The sequence below is a fragment of the Chiloscyllium punctatum genome, chromosome 8 (genome assembly GCF_047496795.1).
Source record: "Chiloscyllium punctatum isolate Juve2018m chromosome 8, sChiPun1.3, whole genome shotgun sequence".
NCBI classification, from domain to species: Eukaryota; Metazoa; Chordata; class Chondrichthyes; order Orectolobiformes; family Hemiscylliidae; genus Chiloscyllium; species Chiloscyllium punctatum.
Window position 1 is genome coordinate 113,720,466 of NC_092746.1, and position 25,206 is coordinate 113,745,671.

General features: G+C 42.9%; 1 protein-coding gene across 5 annotated transcripts in view; it reads left to right on the forward strand.

Moving 5' to 3' along the window:
- Nucleotides 1-25,206, forward strand: part of prkag2a (protein kinase, AMP-activated, gamma 2 non-catalytic subunit a) — a 441,088-nt gene that overhangs the window by 275,402 nt on the left and 140,480 nt on the right. Inside the window, exon 1 of one of the 5 annotated variants that reach the window (XM_072576270.1) lies at nt 6,780-7,230. The exons of the other annotated variants lie outside the window; for them this stretch is intronic. Within the exon in view, the coding sequence (XP_072432371.1) occupies nt 7,137-7,230 (94 nt within the window). The 5' untranslated portion in view covers nt 6,780-7,136. Of the gene's footprint in view, nt 1-6,779; nt 7,231-25,206 lie in introns of those variants that run through there. 5 annotated transcript variants of the gene reach the window in all.

The window sequence follows — 25,206 nt, forward strand, 5'->3', positions numbered from 1 at the left end:
CTCCCACACACACTGTAATCAGCCCCCTCCCCTCCTCCTGCACACACTGTAATCATCCCCCTCCCCTCCTCCTACACACACTGTAATCAGCTCCTCTCCCCTCCTCCCACACACATACTGTAATCATCCCTCTCCCCTCCTCCTACACACACTGTAATCAGCCCCCTCCCCTCCTCCTACACACACTGTAATCAGCCCCCTCCCCTCCTCCCACACACACACTATAATCAGCTTCTCTCTCTTCCTCCCACACACACACTGCAATCAGACAATAGGTGCAGGAGTAGGCCATTCTGCCCTTCGAGCCTGCACCACCATTCAATATGATCATGGCTGATCATCCTTAATCAGTATCCTGTTCCTGCCTTATCTCATTAACCCTTGATTCCACTATCCTTGAGAGCTTTATCCAACTCTTTCTTAAATGAATCCAGAGACTTGGCCTCCACTGCCCTCTGGGGCAGAGCATTCCACACAGCCACCATTCTCTGGTTGAAGAAGTTTCTCCTCATCTCTGTCCTAAATGGTCTACCCCGTATTTTTAAGCTGTGTCCTCTGGTTTGGCAGTTCTGGTTCAGCAGTCACCCATCAGCGGAAACATGTTTCCTGCCTCCAGAGTGTCCAATCCTTTAATAATCTTATACACCTCAATCAGATCCCCTCTCTGTCTTCTAAACTCAAGGGTGTACAAGCCCAGTCGCTCCAGTCCTTCAGCGTAAGTTAGTCCCGCCATTCCAGGAATTGACCTCGTGAACCTACGCTGCACTCTCTCAATAGCCAGAATGTCTTTCCTCAAATTTGGAGACCAGAATTGCACACAGTACTCCAGGTATGGTCTTACCAGGGCCCTGTACAGCTGCAGAAGAACCTCTTTCCATCTATACTCAATCCCTCTTGTTATGAAGGCCAGCATGCTATTAGCCTTCTTCACTACCTGCTGTACCTGCATGCTTGCCTTCATTGACCGATGTACAAGAACACCCAGATCTCTTTGTACTGCCCCTTTGCCTAAATTGATTCCATTTAGGTAGTAATCTGCCTTCCTGTTCTTGCCACCAAAGTGGGATAACCATACATCTATCCACATTAAACTGCATCGACCATGCATCTGACCACTCACCTGACCTGTCCAGGTCACCCTGTAATCTCCTAACATCCTCCCCACATTTCACCCTGCCACCCAGCTTAGTATCATCAGCAAATTTGCTAATGTTATTACTAATACCATCTTCTATATCATTAACATATATTGTAAAACGCTGCGGTCCCAGCACTGATCCCTGCGGTACCCCACTGGTCACTGCTTACCATTCTGAAATGGAGCCGTTTATCACTACTCTTTGTTTCCTATCAGCCAACCAACTTTCAATCCAAATTAGTACTTTGCCCCCAATACCATGCACCCTAATTTTGCTCACTAACTTCCTATGTGGGACTTTATCAAAAGCTTTCTGAAAGTCCAGGTACACTACATCTACTGGATATCCCTCGTCCATCTTCAGAGTTACATCCTCAAAAAATTCCAGAAGATTAGTCAAGCATGATTTCCCCTTCATAAATCCATGCTGACTCTGACCTATCCTGTTACTACTATCCAGATATGTCATAATTTCATCCTTTATAATAGACTCCAGCATCTTTCCCACCACTGAAGTCAGACTAACTGGTCTATAATTTCCTGCTTTCTCTCTCCCACCTTTCTTAATAAGTGGTACAACATTAGCCACCCTCCAATCCGCAGGAACTAATCCCGAATCTATTGAACGCTGGAAAATAATCACCAATGCATCCACGATTTCTCGAGCCTCCTCCTTCAGTACCCTGGGATGTAGACCATCAGATCCCGGGGACTTATCAACCTTCAGACCTAACAGTCTCTCCAACACCAATTCCTGGCAAATATAAATTCCCTTAAGTTCAGGTCCTTCAGCCACTGTTACCTCAGGGAGATTGCTTGTGTCTTCCCCAGTGAACACAGATCTGAAGTACCAGTTCAACTCTTCTGCCATTTCTTTGTTCCCTGTAATATATTCCCCTGTTTCTGTCTTCAAGGGCCCAATTTTAGTCTTAACCATTTTTTTGCCTTTCACATACCTAAAAAAGCTTTTACTATCCTCCTTTATATTTTTGGCTGGTTTACCTTTGTACCTCATTTTTTCTCTGCATATTTCCTTCTTAGTAATCCTCTGTTGTTCTTTAAAAGCTTCCCAGTCCTCCGTTTTCCCACTTATCTTTGCTATGTTATACTTTTTCTCTTTTAACTTTAAATTTCTTAACTTCCCTCGTCAGCCACGGCCACCCCTGCCTCCTCCTAGGATCTTTCTTCCTTTTTGGAATGAACTGATCCTGCATCTTCTGCATTATACACAGAAATATCTGCCATTGTTCATCCACTGTCATCCCTGCTAAGGTATTGCACCATTGAACTTTGCCAGCTCCTCCCTCATAACTCCCCATTTCCCTTTATTCAATTGAAATATTGTCACTACCGATTGTACCCTCTCCCTTTCAAATTGCAGATTGAAGCTGATTGTATTATGGTCACTACTTCCTAATGGCTCCTTCACTTCGAGGTCCCTGATCAATTCTGGTTCGTTGCACAATACCAGATCCAGAATTGCCTTCTCCCTGGTTGGCTCCAGCACCAGCTGTTTTAAGAATCCATCTCGGAGGCACTCCACAAAGTCTCTTTCTTGAGGTCCAATACCATCCTGATTTTCCCAGTCTACCTGCATGTTGAAATCCCCCATAACAACTGTCGTATCATCTTTGCGAGAGGCCAATTTCAGCTCCTGATTCAACTTACATCCGACATCCAGACAACTGTTTGGGGGCCTGTAGATAACTTCCAAGAGGGTCTTTTTATCCTTAGAATTTCTCAGCTCTATCCATACTGACTCTACATCCCCTGATTCTAGGTCCCCCCATGCAAGGGACTGAATAACATCCCTTACCAGCAGGGCCACCCCACCCCCTCTGCCCATCAGTCTGTCCTTACGATAGCACGTATAGCCTTGAATATTCATTTCCCAGGCCCTGTCCACTTGAAGCCACGTCTCAGTTATCCCCACAATATCGTATCTGCCAATTTCCAAAAGAGCCTCAAGCTCATCCATCTTATTTATAATGCTTCATGCATTCATGTATAGTATTTTTAATTTGTTACTGCCCTCACCCTTCCTATCAACCCCTATTTCACTCAACCTTACGGCATTATCCCTTTTTGAGTTTTCTGCCTCATTGATACAGCTGTCTTTCTTGACTTCCCTTGTTCAAACTTTCCCTTCAATTTCCTTCTTAAACATCCAGTTTGTCCCCTGGCCCCCCAGCTACTTGGTTTAAACGTAGCTGTGTTGCAGTAGCAAACCTGCCTGCCAGAATGCTGGTCCCCAACCTATTAAGGTGCAAACCATCTCTCTTGTATAATTTATGTTTACCACAAAACATACCCCAGTGATCCAAGAATTTAAATCCTTGCTTCCTGCACCAGTTCCCCATCCACACGTTCAAGTCCATTATCTCCCTGTTTCTGGCCTCACCAGCCCGAGGAACTGGAAGCAGACCGGGGATAACCACCCTGGAAGTCCTGCTTTTCAGCCTTCTTCCTAGTTCTCCGAAGTCCCGCTGTAGTATGTTCCTCCTCTTCTTCCCGACATCATTTGTGCCGACATGTACCACCACCTCTGTGTCTTCACCCTCGTCCTTGAGGATTTCCTGCACTCTGTGATGTCTTTAACCCTGGCACCAGGAAGGCAACACACCATCCTTAAGTCCCGTCTACTGCCACAAAAACCCTGGTCAGCTCCTCTCACTATGGAGTCCCCTATTACCACAGCTCTGTGCGATGTCCGACTCTTCCGCTCTGTCTCCACGCCAACTTTTGATTGACAGACTTGGTCGCCTTGCGGACTGGCAGTGTCATCTGTCTCTAGGTTGTTTCCAAAAGATTCAACTTATTCCTGAAAGGTACTTCCCCCGGGATCTCTTGCACCTGTCTCCTCTCTGCCTTTCTCATCGTCTGCTCTCTTCTGCTTTCTTCTGGTATGGTCAGTGTAATAACCTTGTTGAAGGTCCTGTCCAGAAAGATCTCATTCTCTTGGATGAGCCTAAGGTCCTGAAGTTCTTTCATCAGTGCTGCAATATGCTCTGTCAGTAACTGAATGTGCACACATTTCCACACTTATACGAGCCAGACGCACCAGAGTCGTTGACCTCCCACCTCAAGCACGGAGCACATTGAACCAGCTTGGCAGTCATGTCTTCACCCTCTTCAACTGTGGCGTAATCACTTCACTCAACCTCCTAGTCAAAGACCCCTGAGCTAAAGCCTCACTCTTCAGTCCACAGGAACTTCCTTGGACCCTCTTTTTGGGGCCATTTCTGTGGACGTTTAATTTAGGTTAGAGGAGGAGGTTGGGAGGGAGGCCCTACTTTGTAGGACCTGGGGTCTAGAACACACCCGCTGAAATAACAATCACTTACCTTCCCGACCGGCTTTGCGCTCCGACTTCACTTCTGCCCAGCTCCCGCTGCTCTCTCCTGCCCCCACTCCCCTCCTTCCACACAAACACTGTAATCAGCTCCTCTCTCTTCCTCCCATGTGCATCAGCCCGGCTCTAAAAACCGATAAGTCTCCTGGACCTGATGTGATGCATCATAGGATATTAAAGGAGCTAACTGCAGAGATCATGAATGCACTGCAAGTAATCTTACAGTAATTATTAGATTCTGGGGCAGTCTCAGAGAATTGGAAAGCTGCCAAAGCAACACTTTTATGCAGAAAGGAAAGAAGACAAAACCCAGGTAACCATAGGCCAATTAGTTTAATGTCTGATATTGGGAAAATGTTAGAGTCTGTTATAAAGGATATAATAGCAGACCATTCAGACAAAAATAATATGATGAAGCAGAGTCAGAATGGCTTCATAAAGAGGAAATCATGCTGAACAAACTCAGAATCTTTAGAGGTGGTAGCCGTCAGGATAAATAAAGAGGAGCCAGTGAATGTAATGTATTTGGATTTACAGATGGTGTTTGACAATGTGCCATACATTAGGTTACTTAATGAGGTAAGAACCCCTGGTCATGGAGATAGTTTATTAACATGGATAGGGGATTGTCTGAATAATGGAAAACAGAGAACTGGGATAAGGGAGGCAGTAAATTTAAGGAGGAAATAGACAGATTTTGAAGTAGTAATAGGTTCTGACGAGCACACAGGAAAGTGGATTTGAGGCCAAGATAATGATCATGTTGAAAATAGAACATAGAACAATACAGCGCAGAACAGGCCCTTCGGCCCTCGATGTTGCGTCATCCCGTGAATTAATCTAAGCCAACCCCCCTACACTATCCTATCATCATTCATATGCTTGTCCAAGGATGTGTAAATGCCCCTAATGTGGCTGAGTTAACTACATTGGCAAGCAGGGCATTCCACGCCCTTACCATTCTCTGAGTAAAGAACCTGCCTGTGACATCTGTCTTAAATCTATCACCCCTCAATTTGTAGCTATCCCTCTTTCGTACAAGCCAAGCCATTATCCTAGGAAAAAGACTTTCACTGTCCACCCTATCTAATCCTCTGATCATCTTGTATGTTTCTATTAAATCCCCCCTTAACCGCCTTCTCTCCAATGAGAACAGACCTAAGTCCTCGTAAGACTTTGGCTTCAAACCAGGCAACATCCTGATAAATCTCTTCTGCACCTTTTCCAATGCTTCCTGTAATAGGGCGACCAGAACTTTACATAATATTCCAAGTGAGGTCACATTAGCGTTTTGTCGAGTTGCAGCATGACATCACGGCTCCGGAACTCAATCCCTCTACCAATAAAACCTAACACACCATATGCCTTCATAACAGCACTATCAACCTGGGTGGCAACATTCAGGGATCTATGTACATGGACACCAAGATCCGTCTGCACATCCACACTACCAAGAATCTTTCCATTGACCCAGTATTGTGCCTTCCTGTTATTCTTCACACCTCACATTTATCTGCATTGAACTCCATTTGCCATTCCATTTGAATGGTGGCACAGGCTCAAGGGCTGAATTGTTCAGTCCACCTCCTGGTTCTTATGTGGCTTGGTGTTGATCTTTATTCAGTAATATTGCTTGGAAATGTCTCATGACATTTTACTCTGTTAAAAGCACAGTGCAAGTGCAAACTGTTAAAGGGGATATTCTTTAAGCTGAAGTTCAGCTTCTATGAAAGGAGAAGCCTCCATTTTTATCTGATAAACATCCTCGTGATATTTGCAGCAGTAATTGGATTTGAGCACAACATTGGTCATCTTTGCTTCCTCTGAGCAAACGCATTACTTGACAGTGGTTGAATCCATCAATTTCCATCTTTATTACATGACAGCCCAGGATTTTAACCTTCGAGCAGGCCTTAGTTGATGGGCTGAAGGGCCATTTTCTGTGCTGTAGACCTCTAAGACACTATGACTATGGGGTTATCACACACATTGTTGTATTATTTAGAATACAGAGCAACCAGTATCATGTGTACTTTACTTGCATCGCAGGCAATAGGCATTTACGTTACGAGGCTTCAGCAGTTGACTTGCTGCCGTCTAGCAAAAGGCATTTGCTTCCAATGACTGGGAGCTTTAATCAAAATAGATGTGATGTCATTCTATTGGGAGAAGTCAGGCCTGGCCAATCATTGCCTGGGGTTCTCGACACAGTGTGGTCTCCTTTTTCAGTCTAACCGGTCCAAGCTATTTTAAAGCCACATTATGCACAGCTGCACTTGACAATTAGCTGCAGGAGTCTCGTAGCTACATTTCTTCATTCAGTGTACTCAAGTGAAGCTAAGAATCCTGGAGCTATCGAATAGAATAGTCAACTTGTTGTCTTGAACATTGTGTGCATAAAGGGGAACACTATTTTTAGCTGGGGAAGGAAAGAGCTTTGCTGATTTTTTTCTCTGGTTACTGTGTGTAGGTGTGTGTCTGTGTGTATGTAGGTGTGTGTGTGGGTGTGTGTGTGTGTGTTCTGAGGACCAGCTGCATTGATTTACTTCCTGACCCAGCACTGAATACTGCTTGTCCAGTGTAGCCTCTTACTCACCCAACACTTGGCATGAGTGACTGCCACTGCTGCTGTGCCCGTTACTGCTCATGAAGCGTTTTGGCAGCCTTAGAGGGAGTAAGAAACGAAAGGACCAGGAGGAAAAATCAGGGAGACGCCAGTCAGAACCTCATGGCCTCTTAGGTAAGGAAGTGATGGTTATGGGTCGTATTTAGGAGCTTGTATCATTTCAAGATAACTCATGTTTTGTGTCTGTAATTCTACCAATTTACTGATTGACTAAGTTTGGTCTGCCCCTGCTCCCCACCAGACCCAACCTTTTGATATCATGAGAATGTTAATGTAATACATTATCTAGCTGAACTGGTTGTTTATTTCATTAATGTTTATGGGAGCTTGCTGTGCAGTTGGTGGCTTGTGTTTCATGCATTGCAACAGTGATTGCAAGTCAAGAAGCATCTTATTAATTTGAGTCTAAAAGGCTCTAGAAATGCTCATGTGTGCCAGATTGGTATTTTTAATAAAATAAATGCTTTCATGGCAAGCAATTTGACACAGATTGGTGAATGGCATTAGAGAATGAAACAAACTGAATCATGGGCTTTCTTTGTGACAGAGAAACCTTGACACACTCCCCACCCCACACCTCCTCGAATCGATACATTGTATTTTGTGGCCAGATGAGACATTAACTGCAGGAACCAAGTAGAATCAGAGGGTGTTGAGCTTCCTTGTTCTTGAGTGTTCCCAGGGATCAGTCAACTGGTCACTTTGGAGTAGGATACAGTGATACAGTGAGCACAGAGCAAGTTACCTACCTGTTGTTTCCATTGTTCAACATTTTAGTGAGTGGGGAAGAGATGAAAGGGCGTACTCCTGAATACTCTAGCAATAACTACAAATCTGACTTTCTTATTAAGTAAAATAATTATTATGCTCCATTTCTTCAAGGGCAAGTCAAAACACAATAGGAAATTACAGCTAGTGTGTTTAACAGGTCTAGAGTGCAAATCTTTTAAAAAATTCACACTTCTGCAAACCGCATTCTTACTTTCTAAACTGCCCAAAGCACTTCACAGTCAGTTATGTCGTTTTTGAAGTATCATGATGTGTGATAGAGAAAGTGCAACAGCCAATTCTGAGCACAGCAAGCTCTTGTAAACAGCAATGTGATAATGACATTTCATCTGTTCAAGTAATGTTGGATGAAGGATAAGTATCTGCCACTATGCCGAGCAGAGCTCTCCTGCTCCTCATTAGAATAGTGGCACAAGATCTTTTATATTCATTTTTATGTTTTGTTCATAAGAGAAGTAGTTATGCGGTTTCCCCTTTCAATCAGCCTCTTTATTCACCCCTTTTTCTGCTTGTCATTTCAATGAATGTTTAACTGTTTAAGTGCTGTGACTGTAAAAGACACACAGAGACAGGTTTTATTTTATTTATAGAAACAAGGGATATAGTGTTTATTGTCTTAATTTCCAATAGATTTAAAGTGTTTCAACTCACATTGCACGCACCCAAGAGTCTTACAAGTAAGTTACATACATATCCCGAGATTTTGATCTCTCTACTATTGACAGCATGTCTTCTGCTGCCTAGATCATAAGCTTTGGAATTCCCTCTCTGAAGTGAAACATGCAGGTTCAACAAACAGGGAAGCAAATCATTTGTTAGTTACAGTACAAAAGTATAATATTCAAGAAATCTGATCACAATTATAGAATCCCTACAGTGTGGAAACAGGCCATTTGGCCCAACATTCTGGATTAGTGGTGCTGGAAGAGCACAGCAGTTCAGGCAGCATCCAAGGAGCTTCGAAATCGACGTTTCGGGCAAAAGCCCTTCATCAAGAATAAAGGCAGTGAGCCTGAAGCGTGGAGAGATAAGCTAGAGGAGGGTGGGGGTGGGATGTTAGTAGCATACAGTACAATGGGAGGGGATGAAGGTGATAGGTCAGGGAGGAGAAGGTGGAGTGGATAGGTGGAAAAGGAGATAGGCAGGTAGGACAAGTCCGGACAAGTCATGGGGACAGTGCTGAGCTGAAAGCTTAGAACTAGGGTGAGGTGGGGGAAGGGGAAATGAGGAAACTGTTGAAGTCCACATTGATGCCCTGGGGTTGAAGTGTTCCGAGGCGGAAGATGAGGCGTTCGTCCTCCAGGCGTCTGGTGGTGAGGGAGCGACGGTGAAGGAGGCCCAGGACCTCCATGTCTTCGGCAGAGTGGGAGGGGGAGTTGAAATGTTGGACCACGGGGCGGTGTGGTTGATTGGTGCGGGTGTCCTGGAGATGTTCCCTAAAGTGCTCTGCTAGGAGGCGCCTAGTCTCCCCAATGTAGAGGAGACTGCATCGGGAGCAACGGATACAATAAATGATATTAGTGGATGTGCAAGTAAAACTTTGATGAATGTGGAAGAGTCCTTTAGGGCCTTGGATAGAGGTGAGGGAGGAGGTGTAGGCGCAGGTTTTACAAGTTCCTGCGGTGGCAGGTGAAAGTGCCAGGATGGGAGGGTGGGTTGTAGGGGGGCGTGGACCTGACCAGGTAGTCACGGAAGGAACGGTCTTTGCGGAAGGCGGAAAGGGGTGGGGAGGGAAATATATCCTTGGTGGTGAGGTCTGTTTGGAGGTGGCGGAAATGTCGGTGGATGATTTGGTTTATGCGAAGGTTGGTAGGGTGGAAGGTGAGCACCAGGGGCGTTCTGTCCTTGTTACGGTTGGAGGGGTGGGGTCTGAGGGCGGAGGTGCGGGAAGTAGACGAGATGCTTTGGAGGGCATCTTTAACCACGTGGGAAGGGAAATTGCAGTCTCTAAAGAAGGAGGCCATCTGGTGTGTTCTGTGGTGGAACTGGTCCTCCTGGGAGCAGATACGGCGGAGGCGGAAGAATTGGGAATACAGGATGGCATTTTTGCAAGAGGTAGGGTGGAAAGAGGTATAATCCAGGTAGCTGTGGGAGTCGGTGGGTTTGTAAAAAATGTCAGTGTCAAGTCGGCCCTCATTAATGGAGATGGAGAGGTCCAGGAAGGGGAGGGAGGTGTCAGAGATGGTCCAGGTAAATTTAAGGTCAGGGTGGAATGTGTTGGTGAAGTTGATGAATTGCTCAACCTCCTCGCGGGAGCACGAGGTGGTGCCAATGCAGTCATCAATGTAGCGGAGGAAGAGGTGGGGAGTGGTGCCGGTGTAATTACGGAAAATCAACTGCTTTACGTAGCCAACGAAGAGACAGGCATAGCTGGGGCCCATACGTGTGCCCATGGCTACCCCTTTGGTCTGGAGGAAGTGGGAGGATTCAAAGGAGAAATTGTTAAGGGTGAGGACCAGTTCGGCCAAACGAATGAGAGTGTCGGTGGAAGGGTACTGTTGGGGACGTCTGGAGATGAAAAAACGGAGGGCTTGGAGACCCTTTGCCGACTCAGTATGGGAAATAATTCCTAATTAACAGAAAGGGTTAGCTTTCTCCCACACGGCCTATTTTCACAATCGAGACACTTACTAAAAATGGTCAGAACAAGCTAGGACACACTCATTCCAAGTGTTTGTGTTAATTGCTTCTTGTAGTGAGTTGTCTGAAAAATTTAAAATGGAGATTCTCTTGACACGTAGACATAGGGAGGATGTTTCCTCATGTGGGGTAATCTAGAATGAGAATTCTTCATTTTAGGATGAAGATCTAAGAAGAAATCACTTCTCTCAGAGAGTCATGAACCTGTGGAATTCACTGCCTTAGAGTGCAATGGATGCTGGGACATTGAGTAAATTTAAAGAAAAAATACAGACGTTTAATTGTTATTGGGTTGATGGGTTATAAAGAAGCAGCAGGAGAGTGGTATTGAGGCCAAGATGAGATCAGCCATGATCATATTAAATAGCAGAGCAGGCTCGAGGGACTGTGTTGCCTAGTTCTTGTTCTTTTATTCTCAGAAAGGGCCATTGTTCAAAACGATGAGGTTAACTAATTGATCAGTGCCCAGTTCACACGATTGGCCATTCACACTCATTGCAGCTGATTGTTTTTGTGGTCAAGCTCGAGATAGAATATTTCCTTTCATAGAATCAGAGAATCATGCAGTGCTTTCTGACAGTCTTGTAATTTGCAAACTGGAGTTGTGTAAAAACTTATTCTGTGGTTGTCCAATCAATAAATTAAGTCCTTTTTGATTGAAGCATGGTTTTAAAACACTATGGAGTCTCTGTTTCACATCTCATTCGAAAGATAGTTTTGCTGAAATTAAAACTAGCTACTAATTTCAGCTCCGTACATTCACTGAACTTTAACCAGTTGCCTACATTCACTGAACTAAACCCAGCTCCCTACATTCATTGAACTAAACCCAGCTCCCTAAATTCACTGAACTAAACCCAGCTCCCTACATTCACTGAACTAAACCCAGCTCCCTAAATTCACTGCACTAAACCCAGCTCCCTGCATTCACTGAACTAAACCCAGCTCCTTACATTCACTGAACTAAGCTGAAAATGTGTTGCTGGAAAAGCGCAGCAGGTCAGGCAGCATCCAAGGAGCACGAGAATTGATGAATCGACTCCCCCTCCCACTCCACCAAGGACATGCAGGTCGTTGGACTCCTCCATCGCCAGACCATAGCAACACGACGACTGGAGGAAGAGCGCCTGATCTTCCGCCTAGGAACCCTCCAACCACAAGGGATGAACTCAGATTTCTCCAGTTTCCTCATTTCCCCTCCCCCCACCTTGTCTCAGTCCCAACCCTTGAACTCAGCACTGCCTTCCTAACCTGCAATCTTCTTCCTGACCTCTCTGCCCCCACCCCCATTCTGGCCTATCACCCTCACCTTGACCTCCTTCCACCTATCGCATTTCCAATGCCCCTCCCCCAAGTCCCTCCTCCCTACCTTTTATCTTAGCCTGCTGGACACACTTTCCTCATTCCTGAAGAGGAGCTCATGCCCAAAATGTCGATTCTCCTGCTCCTTGGATGCTGCCTGACCTGCTGTGCTTTTCCAGCAACACATTTTCAGCTCTGATCTCCAGCATCTGCAGTCCTCACTTTCTCCAATAAAGTAGAGACCATACATCCCAGATCGGGTGAAATTGACAAGCTGTTTATTGCAAGCGATATCGCTGGAAGAGAAATTGACTAGGCTGACACAGAACTGACCACCTGTACAGGTAGATCAAGGGTTCTCTTCCTCGAGCTGAGGGTGGAGCCAGGTTTTATAGGAATCTTATACAATAAGGTTAATTAAAATGGGGAAAGATATAGTGTATTTAGAAATAGAGTAATCTAGTTACGATGATGATAATTGGAAAACAGTTATCTGATGAATGCCCTGATGCTTGACTCAGTGCAGCATCCTGAAGGTATAAATGGGTCAGGAGATTCAAGTCTTCTTTGCAGTAAGGTGTTTCCATTGTCTTGTCCTGGGAGCAATGTCCTTAGTGGTGACCTGTTCTTTGTGTGGCTTTGGTATTACTGTGTTATGAGACTGCCCTTGGAACTTTGGGACAACTGTGGTTGATCTAGTATTGTTAGTGTGTTTTGGGAACAGTACTCCCTTGTCTGTAAGTGCTGCCTGGTTTCACTTGTCAGCCTGCTTGGTTCCCTGCTGAGGCATGCTGGGTGTTTTTTTGGTTTGCTTTCCTATGTTCTGTGTGGGCCTATTATGTGTAGGCAAGGTGGCAGATCTTTTCTCACAGCCTTAATTCATCATGTAGGAGCAAATTACTGCAGATGCTGGAATTTGTACTGAAAACAACAAATGCTGGAAATCACAGCGGGTCAGGCAGCATCCATGGAGAGAGAGCAAACTTACATTTTGAGTCTAGATGACTCTATCATAGTTGAAGTGAAATGTGGAGGGGGAAACATTTATGCTATTGTTGGGAGGCGGGATTGGGGGTGTGACGGTGGTGGGGTGTAGAGTGCTGGTGGTGAAAAGGTGTTGATAGTTCAGATTAAGTGATCGGAATGTGAGAGTGGCAAAACAATGGTGTGACTACCTGTCAGACTGGAAAGAGAAGACAGTCCCATTGGGGTGGAGGAAGGGAGAAAGGACATGGTGACATAGAATGTAACAAGTAAAACCAAAAGAAGGGGTCTCCCAGCCCCGAACAGACCGCTTCTACCTCCTTCCCATAATACACAGACCGGATTATCCTGGTCGGCCCATTGTATCAGCCTGTTCCTGCCCCTCCGAGCTCATTTCCCCCTACATTGACTCCATCATCTTTCTACTTGTCCAAACCCTGCCCACCTACATCTGCAATTCCTCTGCAGCCCTCCGCCATATTGACAATTTGCAGTTCCCTGGCCTTAACTGCTTTCAGGTCACCATGCATGTCCAATCCCTCTAAACCTCCATCCCCCATCAGGATGGTCTCTGAGCTCTGAGCTTCTTCCTTGACCAGACACCTGAACAGTCCCCCGTCCATCCCCCACACTCGTATGTCTGGCTGAACTTGTTCTCTCACTGAACAGTTTCTTCTTTAATTCATCTCACTTCTGCCAAGTCAAAGGAATGGCTACAGATACCCGCATGGGACCCAGTTCTGCCTGCCTCATTATGCGTTATGTGGAACCAACCTTGTTCCATTCCTACACTGGCCCCCTACCACCACTTTGGTGCCATTTCATGCTCCTAGCAGGATCTTGAAAACTTGGTTCATTTTGCCTCTAATTTCCACCCCGCTATAACTTTCACATCATCCCATTCTCCCAGTTCCTTCACCACATCTGTTCGGATTATGCCATCTTCTAAAATAGCACTGCCGACATGGCTTGCTTCTTCTCACCCACTGTGGTTGACAGGGCCTTCAACTGCATCTGACATATCACCCTTGCTTCCGCCCTTACCCCTTCCCACCATCACAGCAGTGCAATTGTGTTCCCCTGTCCTAATTTTTCATCACACCAGCCCTTTGTTCAAAGGATCCCACTTTGCCATTTCAGACAACTCCAGCAGAATGCCACCACCAAACACAACTTCCCCTCACTTCCCCTGTCTACATTTCACAGGAATCACTCCTTCTGAAATACGCTAGTCCATTCCTCGACCACCAATACCACCTCCCTTCCCACGACATCATCCCATGTAACTGCAGAAGGTGCAACACCTACCCCTTCACCTCCACCCTGCTCCAAGGGCCCAAACAGTCTTTCCAGGTGAATCAGCATTTCAGCTGAACCTCCTCCAATCTTAAATATTTGTACTCACTGCACCCAATGTGACCTACTCTGCATTGGAGAAACCAAATACAAACTGGATGACCGCTTTATGGAACATCTCTGATCTGTGTGCAAGCATGTCCCGACATTCCCTAGCCTGTCATTTTAACACAGTGTCCTGCTCGCATTCCCACATACCTGTCCTCAGCATGTTGCAGTGCTCCAGTCAATCACAGCGTGAACAACATCTTATCTTCAGGCTAGGCACTTTACAACCTTCTGGACTTAATATTGAGTCCAACGCCTAGAAGTTGTGAACCAACTTCCTTTTCATCCCTTTCTTTTGGCTTTACTTGTTACATTCTTTGTTACCGTGTCTTCTCTCTCCTGCCCCCACCCTAGTGGGACTGTCTTCTCTTTCAAGACTGGCAGGTAGACACCATTGTTCTGTTATTCTCACATTCCAATCACTCAATCTGAACAATCAACATCTGTTCTCCACTAGCACCCTTCACCCCACCACCGACACATCCCCCACCCCAGCAATAGCATAAATGCTACCCCCTCCACACTTCACTTCAGCTCTGATGATGAGTCATCAAGACTTGAAACATTAGTTTGGTCTCTCTCCATGGATGCTGTCTGACCTGCTGTGATCTGCAGTATTAGTTGTTTTCCCAACATAATTCATCAGTTTGCTAAAGTGAACTCTGCTTTCATGTCCTCATAATTGCCATTAATTAAGTTTAAAATACTGTTCTTGGACCCAATGTTCTCTCCCTCAGTCTTAATGTAAAAATCAATCATTTTACGAGCTAACTCCTTTATGGAAGCTATGACTGCATCTGCCTCCACCAACCTGTCAGGCAGCACAGTCACTCGCTAATCAAAACACATAATGCTGTTGCAGCCTTGGGTTTAGAATTTAAATTGAACACAGACCCATGAAATGGCTGAACAAAAGTTGAGTCACACCTTGTATTATCATACCATGCAATTGCTTTGTTCGCTTTCTATGGAATTCTTTCAGAAACCTGGTTGAAGAGGAGTCAATCTATTTAAGTTAAACAGCCATTTAAAACAGCCTATCAAAACCTTTTTGGTATTTATATGCTAAGGCTACACAGTATGGTTTCGCTTTGAAATAATTTTAATTCTATTTAAGTACATAGTTTCAACTCGTTTATTGGCATTACCTAAACTATCTTACACTGCTCATAATATGCCATTAATTAATGGTTTTGAGTGTAGGTTGCTGTGGTACTTAGAAAAATGTGTCAAACTAAAGCAAGATATGGAGATCCCTTAAATCTTAGATTTAAAAAAGTACTGGAGAACACTCAGAAGGTCAGGCAGGAAGCTTTCTTCTTCCTTTCATATGCTGTGGGCACCTCTGACTAACTGAAGATTTGTTGCCCATTCCTCACTACTGTTGAACTGTAACTATCCAGATTGTGTGGACACACCCACAATGCTGTCTGGAAGGGAGTTCCAGCATGGTGCTCCAGGAATGTTGGAGGCACAAAATATAATTTCCGAGTCAGGATGGTCAGTGGCTTAGAACCCCTACACTATGGAAACAGGCCCTTCAGCCCAACAAGTGCACACCAACCCTCCGAAGTGTATCCCACCCAGACCCATTCCCCTACCCTATTACTGTACATTTCCTAACCTAATGAACCTCACCTACAATCCCTGAACACTATGGACAATTTAGCATGGGCAACTCACCTGACCTGCATGTCTTTGGACTGTGGGAGGAAACCAGAGCATCCAGAGGAAACCCATGTAGATACATTTTTTCGGTAGTGTGGAAGAGTTTTGCTCTCTTTCTTTTACTGAGAAACAAGCTGTGGGATTGATACCAGGTGAAAATGTGAGACTTCCCCTGGCTGAGGTGCTTTATCCTCTGGTTGAGATGGTCATTTGGTATGAATCGGCCTTTGCCAATTCACTCCCCTGTCTGTCTTTCTTTCAATAACGTGTCAATTAATTAGCATTTTCAGAACTGAAATGCTGCTGCAAAGTGCATTTTTCCAATTTGCTACTATTATTTCTTACAAGTTTAGTGAAATATGGGACAAAATATTTTAGATATTTTCCAGTGGAATGAATAGCAGAAGCCATAAGAATGACAATCAGAACTTACCCTCATAGAGTTGTAGAGATCTAAAGACCCTTCAGCCCATTGAATCTGCACCATTCAAAAACACTACCACAGTTCTAATCCCATTTTTCAGCTCCTGGCCCATAGTCTTGCTTGACTTAGCATTACAAGTGCACTTTTAAATATTTGGTAACTGTTATGGGGGTTTCTGTGTCTACCAACCTCACATGTAGTGAGTTCCAGATTCCCACCAACCTCTGAGTAAGTTTCTTTTCTTCACATCCTCTCTGAACTCCTGCCCCTTACCTTAAACTATGTCTTTAAATGTATCTTAAATCATCGATCAGTCCACCAATGGGAGAAGTTCTTTCCTGTTTACCTTGTCAATATCCCTCAATTCAGTTATGTCCCCCCTCAGTCACCTCTGCTCCAAGGAAGTTGGGTGGTACGGTGGCTCAGTGGTTAGCACTGCTGCCTCACAGTGCCAGACACCTGGGTTCAATTCCCGCCTAAGGCAACTGTCTGTGTGGAGTTTGCACATTCTCCCTGTGTCTGCGTGGGTTTCCTCCGGGGGCTCTGGTTTCCTCCCACAGTCCAAAAATGTGCAGGTTAGGTGAATTGGCCATGCTAAATTGCCCGTAGTGTTAGGTGAAGGGGTAAATGTAGGGGAATGGGTCTGGTTGGGTTGCTTTTCGGAGGGTTGGTGTGGACTTGTTGGGCTGAAGGGCCTGTTTCCACACTGTAAGTAATCTAATCTAGTCAAATACAATCCCAATTTACCCAATCTCACTTAATCTCAGAATTCTCCATGTCACACAATATCCGAGTAAATCTCCTCTGGCACTGTCTCCAAAGTAATCACATTGCTTTAACAATGTGGATTCCAGAAATACAGGCAGCACTCTTGCTAACCAACCTTTTATGCAGTTCCAACATCACCTCCTTGCTCTAAAACTATATGCCTCGGTTAATAGAGGCATGGACTGTTTATGCCTCTGAGCCACTTTATCTACCTGTCCTGCTATTTTGTGCACTCACCATACGCGATGGATCATGTCCTTTTCGAGGTTTTAACGTCGCTCGTCGACGAATGAATACCCCTATCTGGCAAAACCACAGCCAGATGATCTCAAGGGGACGGTATAAAACAACGTGAATCAGAATTTCAACGGAGCGAGGGATGAGCTGGGTTTTTCAATGGTTTGACTATGTTACCGCTCATCACCTGTTGTGTGTAGCATGTACTTTAATTATTTATCACCACTATTACCTATCACCATTACTATGTGACTTAAAATACTACAATTTTATTATTAAAATATATAAAATTTAAAATACTAGTTAAAATCAAACCTATTTAAAATTACTAATTAAAATTGTTAAAATATTTAAACTTTAACGCTAAAACGTTATTAAATTTTGTCAATAGAGAACATTAAGAGTCCATAAAGATCCGTAACAACTCGAGAGTCAAAGATAAAACAAGGTTTTGATATTCTGAGCGAAAGATTTAAATTTCGTGATACCAAGGTCTTTCATTAATTCAGTGTTCTTTTCGAGCCACTTCCCTCGGGATCCTATCACAAAATCGTAAAAAGATATATTTCCTCCTCCAGTGAGGTCCATTGTCTCTTTTTCTAGATGTTTATATTTGCTTTTCTTTTCTTCCCAAGCCGACTCAAGAGAGTTAATCTGAAGGCCCGTTCTAATGGTAACGTCCACCACGACAATCTGATGTTCTTTCTTAAAAATTAAATCCGGTAAATAAAGTTTTCCAGTATCATCTTTGATTCACAGTTCTATATAAATTATCCACCCATTCTTCCTAACAAACTTGACTAATTCCTCTAATATCCTATTGTGTCTTCTAATTCTCATGTTTTTGACATATAGGCACCATCCAGAAATATGTGCAAACGTCTCCGAAGTATCATTACACCTCCTGCAATTCTTCATATTGAACAGCCTTCCGTACGACAACGACGCCCATGTTGGAAATAAATTTGTTCTTAACAAGATCTAATTAATAACTTTGGGCGTCTTCATAAATTGCAATTTCGTCAACCAATTGTTAGATATATTATCGTTTTTATAATATTGGACACCGGCCCCTTGACAGGGGAGGGCCGTACACCTCTGTAATTCAATGGATCTCCAATTTGCATAGTTTGTACTGCTAAATTCTTCCATCTCATCCTCACTATCTTCCGCGATAATACCATCTTCACCCAATTGCTGTTTATGTTTGGGTTCGAGATCTTTTCCAGCACTTTTAATTTACTAAATTTATACATTTTCACAGCCACACTATCACCCTCGAACCGAAATGAGGCATGCAAAATTTCGTCCTCGGATTTATGTAGCATTCCATACTTCCTCAAAATCAAAATTGGGATAAAGGTTGACAATCTGTTTAATGCAAGGCCACTATCACGGGAATTAGCATATAACACTCCATCCGTGATGGATTACGGGAGGTGTCAAATTTCTTTAACTGCGCTTTTAATTATGTTGTCTAGTTTATTAAGATAATTAATTGAAACTTCTGATAAAATTAGATAATAATACAGCCTAGGAATAAAATACGTTTTTAGAAGTTCTAATTTTTGCATAGGTTTTAAAGGGGATCTTTTTAAATTTCCTATCCATATATCTAACTGGCTTTCCCAGTCTGACTGGCTTACGCCAATCCACGGGTCTATTTTAGCTCCTAGGTATTTATCCGTGTTTCCCGGGTCTATAAACTGTATATTCCCTTCATTTAGCTTCCAATTTGCTTTATCGTTATATATGAATGTCTTATTCTTATAAGTAGAATCCTTTCATTTTATTTATATTAACCTCCATTCCCGTATTGTTACAAAATTTTTCCACAAGTTTTAGATTGTAAACCATACCATCATACGATTGACTAATTAGAGCTATATCATCTGCGAACACTAATGTTGCGCAGTGATAACTATCCCTATCTAATCCTAAAAATATTCCTTTCTGCCTCCCTTCGATGGTACTTATCAAGGGGTCCATTATTATATTAAAAAGAATTGGTGACAGTGCACCTTGCTTGACACCTCTTAAAATTTTAATTTTTCCAGTTTTACAATTAAAACCTTCTACTTGAGTAAAATTATTATCATATAAGTTTGTAATCAATTTAATAAATATTAAGGGGAGCTGGAGTCTTTTAAGGGCAGTTATAATTAGTTTATGGCCTACTGTATCGAAGGCTTTTGCTAAATCCACAAAATCCACCACTAAATCTCTTTTATTCTTTTTAGCGCCATTAATAATATTTTCCAGGATTTTAATGTTTCCTCACATCCTACTACACCACCCATAAAACCTTTCTTTCTTTTGTTTAAATTTATCACTTAATCTATTCACTATAATTTTTGTGAATAACCTAAGCATCATTGAGCCTATCGTAATTGGCCTCCAATTATTAATGTCTCTTAATCCTTCTTCCTCACTCACTTTAGGAATCAATACCGTCCTACTTATCTTCATTTGATCTGGGATTTTGCCTGTTTTTATCCAAATAGTATATAATCTAGGAAATAACGTATTATCTTTATTGAATATCTTAATTATCTCTTTCAGCGTTATCCTATCTGGCCCTGCAGCGGTTTTCATGTCCATCGCCTTTATGGCTTGCTTCATGTCCTCCACCATTACAGGACCAGTCAGAATTCCACCTACTGATCCCTCACCTTGACTTTTATATTTAGCAAAACCTCTCAAGTTATTTTTATCAGTAGGGTTAGATAATCTCTCTCTGTAATAATCCTCCAACTCTTCCTTACTAAGGGGGCATTTGCACTTGGCTCGGGCCCCCATTAGGGTTCTCGCTAGGTATTGCCTCTTAGTTTTGTATAAAACCTGTATTTCTTTAAATTTGCTCTTCTTTCTACTATGTCTTCTTTTAGCTTTATTTTCCTTCCTATTTCTTCTTTGTCAACTATCCCTTTGCTTAAAACCTACACGTTTAATATAGTTCACTTTCTTAGACTTATCATCTTCACTATTCTTTTCTAATTTATCCATTATCATACCCATGATAGTGTTGTAGTCCTTAATAGTACCTATATTCCTACCCATGTCATCTTCTATTATTTTAATTAATTCTGTTAGTAACCTACCATTATAACCTAACGTTTCTGTAGTATTATTATTATCCTGATAACTCTCTCATCTGTTCCTCTTTCCTCTACTACCATATCTACCTCCTGTTTACTATTCTCCATTTCATTATTATCACTAATATTAAGGACCACTTCTTGATCTATACCCTTTTCATTATCGCGATTTTTACTCTTTTTGTTTAGTAACCTCCTTTTATCAGAGATTTGTTTAGCTGTTTTAGTTCCTATTTTCTCCGCAATGACTTTATTAATATTTTTACAGCCACTAAATTCTAATTCTAATTGTTGCAACTTTTCAATTTCATCACTAGACCATATTCCTCTGTTATTTCTTTCTCCACTTTCCAACTTATCCCTACTCTCTATTTTCCCCCTTTTCCTCTTCTCATTCCTTAAATTGGGATGTGCATGCCTCTCATGTTGCCCCAATCCTCTGGTTGTCATAAATTTTAATGGGCATATTTCACACTGGTATGGTTTTCAACCTCCCCTTCTTCATTATCATTATTATTATTATTATTATTACCGTTTTTAGTACACTTGGGATAGTGGCATGCTACTGCATGATAATTCCCTTCCCATTCACACTTACTCCATCTAATTCTCACTGATTTAATCCCCTTGCATACCTTTAAATGCTTCCTAAACATCCCCGTGGTGTTGTAAATATTATTACAATAATTACATTTAAAGTTTTCTATCGAGTATTTTACTATTATCTGTAATTTATCCATTTCCCTAATTACCAGGTGAATAATCCTACCCTCATGCCTCTCCTCATTGCTCTCTGATTCTCTATATTGACTAAAATCAAAAGGCCCATTAGAATTCGAATTAAAAATCGTCCAGCTGTGAAATGAACCCGACTGTAGAGGGGCCTTCTCTACTAGTCTTTCTATTCAAATTATGTCCTGATTACTCTGGACAATGTTAATGACTTCCTTGTACCTGCCAGAGGATAGCCTTGCCGGAGTAATCCTTAAGGTCTCATCCGTCTGTGTCGAGACGGATTGTCCAGTCCGTTTTTAGTTCATACATTTAGCGCACGATGCCACCAATAACAGTCGTGCAGGGTGGTTATTTTCCTGATCTCCCAAAACCAGAAATTTTGGAATTGGCGATAATCACCACTGCCAAATTTGGTTTCTACTTTTGACCGAATGGTCACCAGCCGTCTCGTATCTTTTCTGAGGTCGTATTCGCCGGCCTGGTCCGAGTACTGCTCAAACAACAGATGAGAACAATAAAATTGCCAGTGGCGCATAGCACCGGTCAAAACCAAGGTAAAACCAAAGATAAAATCGATGGTAAAACCAATGGTAAAACCAGACTAATACAACCTCTAAACAACTTAAAATTGCCTCTCCGTTTAAAGCTTCCTCTTACAGGCTGTTACCGGGTGGAACCACGAGGAGGTTCGACCTTACTTTGTAGTCGATAAAATATGTACAAACGATCACAAAGGTGACTACACAGGCACCGGACGGAGACCAACAACCTTAAAAACACTGTAGTCACACTGGAGCAGCAGATATCCACACCAAGGTACCTCTGATGCTTGGTACTTCCGGGGTCTTACCATTTACTCCTTTGCCTTGTTTGGCCAGTCCAAGTGCATCACCTCAAACTCATCCAGATTGAATTTTATTTGCCACTGACTAGCCCATCTATATCCTCCCTGTTTACCACTCGACCAATTTTCCTCTCATCAGGAAACTTAGCAATTCACCCGCCTACATTCAAGTCTATGACGTTGTATGCGTACCACTAACAGCAATTGCCCCAACACTGAACCCTGCAGAACCCCACTAGACACAGGCTTCCAATCACAAGAACACCCCTCAATCGTCACCCTCTACTTTGTGCTCACAATATTCCAAATGCAGTCTGACCAGAGCCTTATACAGCCTCAGCAGTATATCTCTGCTCTTGTATTCTAGCCCTCTCGAAATGAATGCTAACATGGCATTTGCTTTCCCAACTGCCAATCGAGCTTGCATGTTAACCTTCATGAGAATCCTCAACTGAGACTCCCAAGTCCTTTTGTGCTTCAGATTTCCAAAGCTGTTCCCCATTTAGAAAATAGTCTGTGCCTCTAGTCTTTCTTCCAAAGTGCATAACCTCACACTTTCCAACATTATATTTCCTTTGTCCATTGAGCTAGCCTGTCCAATTCATCGAGGGCCGAAGGGCCAGTACTGCGCTGTAATGTTCTAAGTCCTCCTGCAGTCATCAATTTCCTCAACCTTCATTGTCCCTCCACCTATACTTGTAATATCTCATCCTGTGCATCCTGAGATTACCAGAGTTTGTTGGTTAGCTTTATTGGTCCTTTACTCTCCCTGGTTTCCTTCTTGAGTGCATTCAACTGCTCTGATACAGATTTACTCCAAAGTACCTGCTCCCAGTCCACACTGGCCAAATCATATCTGTTTAGGACTTTGATTTCAGGCACATCCTCGTCCATTTCTGTAGCAATCTTGTACCTCACTGAATTATGATAATTGTTTGTGAAGTACTCCCCCCAGTTTTCAACCACTTGCTCAGTTTCATTAAATCTAGGACTTCACCCTCTCTTATAGGGCCTTATGCACACTGCCTTTAAAAGCTGGACCCAAAACATTAACTCTGATTTGTCTCCGCATAGGCTGCCAGACCCACTTGGTCTTTTCAGCAATTTCTGTTTATATTGGCTTTGAAAGCTCTCCTAGATTCATTTCAAGAATTCCACTCCCCCTAAATCTTTCACACTATGTCTATCTCTGTCAATGTTAGGGAAGTCAAAATCCCCTTAACCTCTGACCTATTACGTTTACACTTCCCTGAAATTTTCCTACATATCTGCTCTTCTGTTTCTCTTGGACTGTTAGAGGGCCTATCACACATTCCCAGCAACTTGGTTTTTTAAGTTCTTTCCAAATTACTTCATTTGAGGAGCCTTGTAAGATGTCATTCCTCCTTATTGCTGCAGTTGATTCCCTGATCAAAATTGCAACACCTCCTTCGAATTTTACCTCCTCTCGCCTGAAGACCCTATATCCTGGAATATTGGGCCACGGATACAGTCCCTCTCTCATCCACATCTCAATGACAGCAATGACATCATAACCTCATGTTTTAATTTGTGTGCTCAACTCATCTGCCTTGTTTGTCAGACATCTTTCATTAAAATAAATACCATCCAACCTTGCCAAACTCCCTGTGCCTTAAATGGCCAATAAATTCTGTACTACCTTGAGTCCCTTACTGTCTCTCCTAATCGCAGCCGTTCATCTCCCTCTGTTCACCCTGCTCCCTGGATATCAGCTGTATACAGGATGAGCCAGGGGACATTGCAGCTGTAACTGTGCAGCCAGGCATCTTGAAAACTGGCTAAACAGTATCCTGGTCTCCAGCAACCCAGGACATAGAACAAGTGTCCCGAATACAGGGCAGTGCTATAAAAGGAAGGGCAGTTGATCACTCTGTGTATGTACGCCAGCAAAAGAAAACACTTTGCAGTCAATGAACTATTTTTTGTAAACAGTATCATAACGTAGAAAAAGTGTGTGTCAAATCTTTCAGGGAATGCAAAATAAGAAGAGTAAGTACCCTGTCCTAATGTTGATGGTTAATTTTTGGCCAGGAATCACTTCAGGCCCCTCTGAAATGGTGCTACCTAGCCTTTTGCATCCACCTCAGGATGAAGATAGGGTTTAGCTGAACATTTTTGAGGTGTAGACCTCTGTGATGCTGATTCACATGAAAGGTCCCACCTCCAGTTGTGTAGCAGTACCTTTCAACAACACGGAGTGTCAGCCTAGATTTTGTGCTCAAATCTGTTGAGTGGAATTTGAAGCCACAAACCTCTGTCTCTGAAGTGAGAGTGCTCCCAACTGAGCCATAGCTGACAAAGGCTTGCTTAAAAGAGAATGGTAGCTGCACTTGCTTAGATTTTTACTACCTTATCAATGCACTCTGCAAAATTCACCACATTTCCAACAAGACTTGTCAACACTGTATTCCAATTGGCAATACTGAACAACCTCGATCATCTGAATGAGACGGGTGGGGAGTATTTTGTTCAGATAACTGCTTGTTCGGATAACTGATCTGATAGTAAACAAAGGAAGCATTTACAGGACCTTGAGATCTTGTTGAGACATTCAGATAATTGATTTTCGGATAACCAAGGTTGTTCTGTAGTTTGTAATGCTGTGTAAATGATTTACAAATAACTCAATCTGCAAGTCTGGCCTCTAGAATTTGGATATTTGAGAAGCTTTCAGGAGCAAGAAGTCAATTTGATGTATTTTATTTTGAGAAAGTGAAGCTAGTCATGGTGAGTAGGTAGCATTCTTATTTTTAAAATGAACTGTTTATCGTGCTAATGCTGTACAGGCAGAATCAAAAATGACAGGAATATACAGAAGGTCAATTGGCATCTATAAAAAGACAGCATGTGCTAACCTAGTGGAACATATTCCTCATCAGTTCTAATGAAAAGGTTACACTGGGAAATTTGTACATGTCTGTTCTGATTTGATTTCAGATTTCCAAGTTTTTTTTCTTCTGGCTCTGCAGCCAGTGTTATGAACACAGACTCTGCGAGGTATTCTATTGAACTTTTTTGGGCATGTTATGACACACCACTTCAGCAAGTGGAACTTGAACCCACATTTTTTGGCCCAGATATAGGGATCCTACCATAGCCTCACAAGATCCCCTGAACGGATTGAAACTCAGTTATTGGTATTTTCTGTTTAATTTGTTCTGAGTTATTAAACACCT